This window comes from Entelurus aequoreus, linkage group LG27 (assembly GCF_033978785.1).
Source record: "Entelurus aequoreus isolate RoL-2023_Sb linkage group LG27, RoL_Eaeq_v1.1, whole genome shotgun sequence".
NCBI lineage: Eukaryota > Metazoa > Chordata > Actinopteri > Syngnathiformes > Syngnathidae > Entelurus > Entelurus aequoreus.
In genome coordinates, this window is record NC_084757.1 from 20817894 (window position 1) to 20827571 (window position 9678).

Here is a 9678-nt window from a genome sequence, read left to right on the forward strand (position 1 = left end):
TTCATAAAAAATGGTAATGCGTAATCCAGCCAGCTGTAGTATTTTGTAATCCCAGATTTACAATTACAACAGAAGACCTGCCATTCATCTATCTGTGCCTTTAATCAGAATACCCAGATTATTCCGCAACGGTGTGTGCTTTCACACAGCAAGACAACATCCTGAAACCAGATATAAAATATAAAATACCGGCTGGACAACACAACAGGGTCAAGTCGCTATGACCCTGGAATTCCCCTACACAGAGGACGGCGGTCTTGATATTGCTCTGACACTACACCAGATGTCGGATAATGACTATCGGGCTGTTTAGTTACTCCATTCCAGTGCCTTTTACACAGAGCAGCAACAAAGAATAATGGTTAAAAAAATGTGACACGCTTCTATTACGGCTCTGATGCTACACCCACGAAGAAAGTGTGCCTGATTGACATCATCTTGATTATCAGTGCCGTTTATGCGCAAGAATAACACAAGAAAAAATGTAAACAGAAATACAGTAGGATGGCTTTGTTGTACTTTACTATTATTTTTAATAAATACAGTTATTATTAATATAAATGATTAAAAAATACATGTTATTTTGTCACTATTCTATTATATATTATTTTAAATTAAATACAAATTCTGATATTTTTTGTAATATATACAAAATATTACTATTCTACTATACCAGGGGTGTCCAAAGTGCCAGAATGTGTGGCGGGCCGGTAAACAATTAGCTGCGGGCCGCAAATGGCCCGCAGCTAACATTGTTTGTCAACACTGTTTGCTCTCATTTTCTCGCACATTTGACCCTCTGAGTGTAGGTACACAGAACATCAGAGGGTCAAATGTGCGAGAAAATGAGAGCAAACAGTGTTGACAAACAATGTTAGCTGCGGGCCATTTGCGGCCCGCAGCTAATTGTTTACCGGCCCGCCACACATTCTGGAAATGCTATTGCAAAAATAAAAAATAAACATTAAAAAAAGTAGAATGAGGTGAAATCTAACTAGAAAAAGTTGCAATGTTGACACAAAGCTGCCATGCAGGCTGTTTTTTTTTCTTTTGTCTATCTTTCTTTTTCTTTTTTGCCATTGCTCAAAAAAACCAATGTTATAATGAATTATTGACCTATTCAAGGCTCCAATTATTTCAAATATTTCACTTTAAAAATGTTTTATGTGGAAAATATTGCATATATTGTGTGGTTGCCATACAAAAACATCAACGTTTTCTTTGACAAAAGAGCATAAAACAAACAAAATAATAGTTCAAACGTAAAATTGACAGATATATCTGAAGTTGATCTCGTAAGTTAAGTGTTGAAAGTAAAAAAAAACTAATACAAATGTATCACTTTATGAGTGGGGCACCTTTTGGATCCTAAATATATTTAATGGGATTTTATTTATATTTTCACTGTGATTACTCAAAAGTAACAATTAATTAATATCAAAGGTGTTTTGCATTATTTATGTTTTTAAGGCTCTAATTACTTCACATCAAACATTGCTTTCTGAAGGTTTTGGGCAGTGGGGGAAATACTGCATATTTCAGTTTTATTATTAAAAACAAAGTTGTCTTCACAGAAAAGGCATAAAACTTTTTTGGTTTTTTAAATTTTATATCAACCTGAAGTTGATATACTGTAGAGATTTACTGTAAGTGTTAAATAAATAAAAACAATAATAATTTGACTTGTTTTTAACATTTTAATGACTTAGACCCTTTATGGTCCCCGGGAGCCCTAAAGCTAAAAAAAAACCAAAATCCATATATTTTGTTATGATTTGAAAATGAAAACTATCAAAATGGCCCCTGCAGGTTTTAATTTTTCCGTGTGCGGCCCTCAGTGGAAAAAGTTTGGACACCCCTGTACTATACTGTTTACTGTTTGACCGTGTCAAAATGAATGCTGTAAATAAGTCAATTTAAACAACAAAGATAAGACTTATCAATTAGTTTACAGCATTGGTACATCTGAGATATCGTCTGTTTATGTCCTTTCACGAAGGTCAACTTCCTGAGTTACGCTCAGATGGCCTGGAAAGGTCTCCCTACCCTTGAGCAAAATAAAGGCGCACTAGTGGTGGTTTCATCCTTACTAGGTAAGTAACTGCGTGGTTGTTGTTTCACATTGAGCAATAATAAGACTTGTTGTCGTTGACGCCTCACAGGTAAGATGGCCAGTCCCTTTGTGGCTCCTTACACCTCAACCAAATTTGCGTTGAACGGCTTCTTTGGGGGCCTTCGCCATGAGTTGGCCCTGAAGAACAGCAATGTATCCATCTCCATATGCACGCTGGGCCTCATTGACACCGACTCGGCCATGGAGAAAGTAAAGTAAGTCCACAGTATAGGACACCGTGACCGATACATCTCTATTGCGCAATCCTTTGGAACACATCCACCTTTGTAGTTTATATAACTGATAGCATGACCTGTTTACACATCATTACTAATGACCAAGATAGGTGTCACGACTTGGACTATGGCGTGGTTTGTTCTCCCGTGGTGCAAATTATTTGGACCAGACATCGCATGAAGGTGAATACATTTTTAATTCTAACTCAAAAAAGTACAAACAAAAGGCGCTCACAGCGGAGGTACAAAACGTGGCCATGAAAACAAAAGACTTGCACAAAGGCAAAAAAGTATGAACAAGAAACAAAAACTTACTAGGCTTGGAACTGTGAACATGGCATGAAGAAGAGTGATCATAAAGTGTGCAGAGCATAAATGTGATGTCGCCAGGCTGACTAACAGAAAATGAAAAGCTTAAATAACACAGACATGATTAACAACAGGTGCGTGGGTGCAAATGAATCAGGTGTGTGACATGAGGACAGGTGAAAACTAATGGTTGCTATGGTGACAAAACAAGAGAGTGAAACCAGGAACTAAAAAGTATCCTAAAAACAAACAGCACATGGCCAAACAAAAACATGATCAACACAGACATGACAATAGGGAGTCTTTGGCTCGAGTTACAGGTAACCGCAAATATTCAATACCCATGTTCCTAATATTTATTTCTAATATTTATTGTTACTTTTACTAATAAATCCCTAGAGACCAGCAAAACCAATTTTTACATTCATACACAAATATGTCAAGAGGCGTAAAAATAAAAGCATATCTACAAATAGAGTAGACCAGTGGTTCTTAACCTGGGTTCGATTGGTGAGTCGGGCTCAGGGGTTCGGCGGAGGTCAAGACACACCCGACTCATCGTGTAAATAAAAACTTCTCCCTATCGGCGTATTACGGATACGGCAACAGCAGAAGTCACACTGATTTGCAGGTGTGTCATTTGTTGTGAGTTTATGCACTGTGTTGGTTTTGTTCTTTGAACAAGGTGATGTTCATGCACGGTTCATTTTGTGCACCAGTAATAAAACATGGTAACACTTTGGTATGGGGAACATATTCACCATTAATTAGTTGCTTATTAACATGCAAATTAGTAACATATTGTTACTAATTACTAATTAAGTACTTATTAATGCCTTATTCGGCATGGCCTTATTATAACAATAACCCTCTAACCCTGGCCCTAACCCTCCAACCCTAACCCTAACCAAATAACTCTAAATTAAGTCTTTGTTACTTAGAATATGTTCCCCACCAAAAACATATACCGTATTTTTCGGAGTATAAGTCGCACCGGAGTATAAGTCGCACCTGCCGAAAATGTATAATAAACAAGGAAAAAAACATATATAAGTCGCACTGGAGCCCGGCCAAACTATGAAAAAAACTGCGACTTATAGTCCGAAAAATACGGTAACTGTCTTGAATTTGAAAAAAAAACATTTTATTTTTCACTAAATAAGGGTTCGGTGAATGCACATATGAAACTGGTGGGGTTCGGTACCTCCAACAAGGTTAAGAACCACTGGAGTAGACGGAAGGTACAGCAGCATACCATGCACTGTTATGACTATGCGGCATAATTCTGCAAAGAAAAAAACTTTTTTCGACACAGATTTTCCTTCTGAAGACCAAAAAAACTAATTTCATTATAACTACAGTGCCTCTGGAACGTATATACAGCAATTCCCTTTTCCCACATTTTGTTATGTAGCAGCATCATTCCAAAAATGTAATGCATTCATTTTGTCCTCAAAATTCTACACACAATAATCAATCAAAGTTTATTTATATAGCCCTTAATCACAAGTGTCTCAAAGGGGCTGCACAAGCCACAACGGCATCCTCGGCTCAGATCCCACATCAGGGCAAGGAAAAACTCAACCCAATGGGCTACAATGAGAAACCTTGGAGGGGACCGCAGATGTGGGGACCCCACCCCTGGGTGCAATGGACGTCGAGTGGATGTAGTTAATAGTGTGAGAGTCCAGTCCATAGTGGGGCCAGCAGGGGGTCATCTTGAGTGGAGACAGGTTAGCAGCGCAGAGAAGACCCCAACTTATGCACAGATGAGTGGTCCACCCCAGGTCCCGACTTTGAACAGCTAGCGGTTCATCTGTGGTCACCTAATCTGTGCCCACGAAGGAGAGGGGCAGAGCAGAAAAGAGACGGCAGATCAAGTCTATTTAAAGGCTAGAGTATACAAATGAGTTTTAAGATGGGACTTAAATGCTTCTACTGAGGTAGCATCTCTAACTGTTACCGGGAGGGCATTCAGGGTACTGGAGCTGAAGCTGAAGCTCAAACGTGAGCTCAGGTACATCCTGTTTCAACTGATCATCTTTGAGATGTTCCTGCGACTTAATTTTGTCACGATTGGGGTTGCAGCTTGCTGCGGGATCGTTCCTCCAATGTTACATGGACTACTCCGGACGACAGTGTGAGGTAGGAGATGAATTATTGTCATAAATCATAGACAAACCGAAAACAAGCAAAAAGGATGCATGCCGATTGCACGCGGAAGCTAAGGCAAACTTAACACAGGAAACACAGAAGCAAGAATCAGGAAAGTCAAACGTAACAGTTGCATGGAGCAAACAACGAAGCTGCAATGAGTGACCGGAAAAGGCAGGCTTAAATAGAGTCTCTGATGATTAGACACAGGTGGGTCCCAAACAAGAGAGGCAGGTGAAAATCATAAGTAACCATAGTGACAAAACAAACTAGGAAGTGCAACCAGGAACTAAATAAGTCCAAAACTAACAGAACATCCATCCATCCATCCATTTTCTACCGCTTATTCCCTTCGGGGTTGCGGGGGGCGCTGGAGCCTATCTCAGCTACAATCGGGCGGAAGGCGGGGTACACTCTGGACAAGTCGCCACCTCATCGCAGACTAACAGAACATAACTAAACTAAACTAAACATGATCCGGACCACGGATCATGACAAATTTGGAGTCCACCTGTGGTAAATGCAGTTGGTTGGAAATGATTTAGAAAGGCACACAGCTGTCTGTGTATAAAGTCCCACACTTGACAGTGCATGGCAGAGCACAAACCAAGACTGAAGTCGAAGGAATTGTCTGTAGACCTCAGAGACAGGATCGCCTCAAAGCACAAATCTGGGTAAGGGTCCATAAAAATATCTGCTGCCTTGAAAGTCCCAATTAGCAAAGGAGCTTCCATCATCCGTAATTGTAAGAAGTTTGGAAAAACCAGGACTCTTCCGAGAGCTGGCCTGCCGTCTAAACTAAGCAATGGGGAAAGAAGGGCTCTAGTCAGGGAGGTGACTAAGAACCCGATGGTCACTCTGTCAGTTGCTACAGCATTGCTCCGTGGAGAGAGGAGAACCTTCCAAAAGGACAACCATCTCTGCAGCAATCTACCAGTCAGGCCTGTATGGTAGACTGGCCAGACAGAAGCCATTACTTAGCAAAAGTTTGCCAAAATGCACCTGAAAGACTCTCACACCATGAAATAAAATGATCAGGTCTGATGAGACAAAGATTGAACTCTTTGGCGTATATGCCAGGCTTCATGTTTGGAGGAAACCAGGCACACCTCAACACCAGGTCAATACCATCCATACAGTGAAGCATGGTGGTGGCAGCATCATGCTGTGGGGATGCCTTTCAGCTGCAGGGAAATGGGAGACTAGTCAGATTAGAGGGAAATATGAATGCAACAATGTAGAGACATTCTGGATGAAAACCTGCCCCAAAGCGCTCTTGAGGTTAGACTGGGTAAGCGGTTCATCTTTCAGCAGGACAATGACTCTTAGCACACAGCAAAGGAATGGCCTCAGGACAACGATGTAAATGTCCTTGAGTGGCCCAGCCAGAGCCCAGATTTGAATCCGATTGAACATCTCTGGAGAGATCCGAAAATGGCCGCGCATCGTTTTCAAAAAGACTTGAGGCCATCAACAAATGTTATTTTTTTTAGTTTTTAATGTTTAATAAAGGGCAGCACAGTGGAACAGGGGTTAGTGCATGGGCCTCACAATACGGAAGTCCTGGGTTCGATCCCCGGGCTCGGGGTCTTTCTGTGTGGAGTTTGCATGTTCTCCCCGTGACTGCGTGGGTTCCCTCCAGGTACTCCGGCTTCCTCCCACCTCCAAAGACATGCACCTGGGGATAGGTTGATTGGCAACACTAAATTGGCCCTAGTGTGTGAATGTAAATGTGTGAATGTTGTCTGTCTATCTGTGTTGGCCCTGTGATGAGGTGGCGACTTGTCCAGGGTGTACCCCGCCTTCCGCCCGAATGCAGCTGAGATAGGCTCCAGCAACCCCCCGCGACCCCAAAAGGGACAAGCGGTAGAAAATGGATGGGATAGATGGATGTTTAAAAAATTTGCAAACATTTCTAAAAAATACTTTTTTACATTATTAAGGGATATAGTGGCCCAGGGATGAGGTGGCGACTTGTCCAGGGTGTACCCCGCCTTCCACCCGAATGCAGTTGGGATAGGTTCCAGCGCCCCCCGCGACCCTAAAAGGGACAAGCGGTAGAAAATGGATGGGATGGATGGATGTTTTAAAAATTTGCAAACATTTCTAAAAAAATAATTTTTTACATTATTAAGGGATATAGTGGCCCTGCAATGAGGTGGCAACTTGTCCAGGGTGTACACCGCCTTCCGCCCGAATGTAGCTGAGATAGGCTCCAGCACCCCCGCGACCCCAAAAGGGATACGCGCTAGAAAATGGATGGATGTTTAAAACATTTGCAAACATTTCTAAAAAATACATTTTTTTACATTATTAAGGGATATAGTGGCCCTGCGATGAGGTGGCGACTTGTCCAGGGTGTACACCGCCTTCCGCCCGAATGTAGCTGAGATAGGCTCCAGCACCCCCCGCGACCCCAAAAGGGACAAGCGGTAGAAAATGGATGGGATGGATGGATGTTTTAAAAATTTGCAAACATTTCTAAAAAAATAATTTTTTACATTATTAAGGGATATAGTGGCCCTGCGATGAGGTGGCGACTTGTCCAGGGTGTACACCGCCTTCCGCCCGAATGTAGCTGAGATAGGCTCCAGCACCCCCCGCGACCCCAAAAGGGATACGCGCTAGAAAATGGATGGATGTTTAAAAAATTTGCAAACATTTCTAAAAAATACATTTTTTTACATTATTAAGGGATATAGTGGCCCTGCGATGAGGTGGCGACTTGTCCAGGGTGTACCCCGCCTTCCGCCCGAATGCAGCTGAGATAGGCTCCAGCACCCCCCGCGACCCCAAAAGGGATAAGCGGTAGAAAATGGATGGATAAGGGATATTGTATGTGAAATTTTGAGGACAAAAATTAATTTATTCCATTTTGCAATAAGGCTGTAACATAACAAAATGTGGAAAAAGGGAAGTGCTGTGTATAGATTTGTACAAAGCAGTTTTGCAGGTACAGCATGGCATCGTGCAATGTTGTAACTACTCCCGCATAATCCTGGATTATTCGCTTTTGCCCTTTTAAAAAAAAATTTAAAAAAATTTGCACATTTTTAATTTAAAAAGCAACAAAAATCCATCCTGAATTTCACAACTTCGCCCATAATTTCATGCTGTGTGATGACTATTGTGACCTTTTTTGTCTTTGAATATTTTTTCACAAAATCTGAGAAAATCAATTCAACATTTAACTAATAAGCCTCTCACGATTATCATGATTGTTATTTTTTTTTAATTTCCAGGAATGAGGATATGAAGCAGCCGCACAAATCCTACCAAGTGCATTATTTAAAAAGTGTCTAACTGCAGTGCTTCTTTGTGTCCTAGGGGGGTCACTAACTTACCGGCCTACCCTGCCAGTGAAGCAGCACTGAAAATCATCATGACAGGAGCCACTGGAGAGCGGGAGCTCTTCTACCCTTGGTACACCTACATCCTCACCCTTTGTAAAGACTTTTTCCCCTCCATCAGGGACTACGTGGTGCTACGTTCTTACAACTACATCCCATAAGGACGACATGAGTGTGACCTGTACTTTTAAGGCTATACACTTCTAGTGGGGGCTCAGGTGCTTTGACTTGATATTTAATGTGTATACTTATGTCATTTGGGATTAGACAAATTTTGTCTAAAATGTTCGCCTTGTTAACACGTTCCTCAAACAATAAGTTTACTAAATGTAGAAAATGTTGAGCTGTGTCCATGGGTGTTTTAGTTTGATATACTGTACCTCAGGGAGGAGAAATATTACTACTACTACTACTAATAATAATGATGATAAGTGTTAATGTGGCTTGGGGATGTTTTCTGTTTGAGAGGATAAGTTGCAAAATAAACTAAAAGGGTTTTTGTTACATGGATAAAAAGATGATGCCCTGAGACAAATAAAATATTGTGAAAAATGTCACTCAAATTGGGTTTTCTTTTGTTGTCTCATCTCCTATGGTGATGGCAATGTTATTGGTTTTATTTGTTTCGGACCACAAAGTTTTACATGGAAAAACACATGAAAAGGGATTTTATAAGAGGTTATGGTGAAATAAACAATAAACAATACATAGATGAAAATAATGAATACAGAAAATACCGGTATTAGTATAGTACCGTGATACTAATGAATCATATTCGGTACTATACCGGCTGTAAAAAGTTGCATCACAACATCTTCTTTCGTTTTGTTTAAAATGTATATTATGTTTATAAACTCAGGAAATATGTCCCTGGACACATGAGGACTTTGAATATAACCAATGTATGATCCTATAACGACTTGGTATCAGATTGATACCCAAATTTGTGGTATCATCCAAAACTAATGTAAAGTAGGGATGTCCGATAATGGCTTTTTGCCGATATTCCGATATTGTCCAACTCTTTAATTACCGATACCCATATCAACCGATACCGATATCAACCGATACTGATATATACAGTCGTGGAATTAACACTTTATTATGCCTAATTTGGACAACCAGGTATGGTGAAGATAAGGTCCTTTTTAAAAATAAAAATAAAATAAGATGAATAAATTAAATCATTTTCTTGAATAAAAAAGGAAGTAAAACAATATAAAAACAGTTACATAGAAACTAGTAATTAATGAAAATGAGTAAAATTAACTGTTAAAGGTTAGTACTATTAGTGGACCAGCAGCACGCACAATCATGTGTGCTTACGGACTGTATCCCTTGCAGACTGTATGATATATATTGATATATAATGTAGGAACCAGAATATTAATAACAGAAAGAAACAACCCTTTTGTGTGAATGAGTGTATGGGGGAGGGAGGTTTTTTGGAATGGTGCACTAATTGTAAGTGTATCTTGTGTTTTTTATGTTGATTTAATAAAAAAAACAAAAAAAA

At 40.2% G+C, this 9678-nt stretch overlaps 1 protein-coding gene across 1 annotated transcript in view; it reads left to right on the plus strand.

Moving 5' to 3' along the window:
- Positions 1-8701, plus strand: part of hsd11b1la (hydroxysteroid (11-beta) dehydrogenase 1-like a) — a 23326-nt gene extending 14625 nt beyond the window's left edge. Inside the window, exons 4-6 of the mRNA XM_062039522.1 lie at positions 2000-2093; positions 2163-2328; positions 8140-8701. Coding sequence (XP_061895506.1) covers positions 2000-2093; positions 2163-2328; positions 8140-8323 — 444 coding nt within the window. The 3' untranslated portion in view covers positions 8324-8701. The remainder of the gene's footprint in view (positions 1-1999; positions 2094-2162; positions 2329-8139) is intronic.
- Positions 8702-9678: the final 977 nt, after the last annotated feature.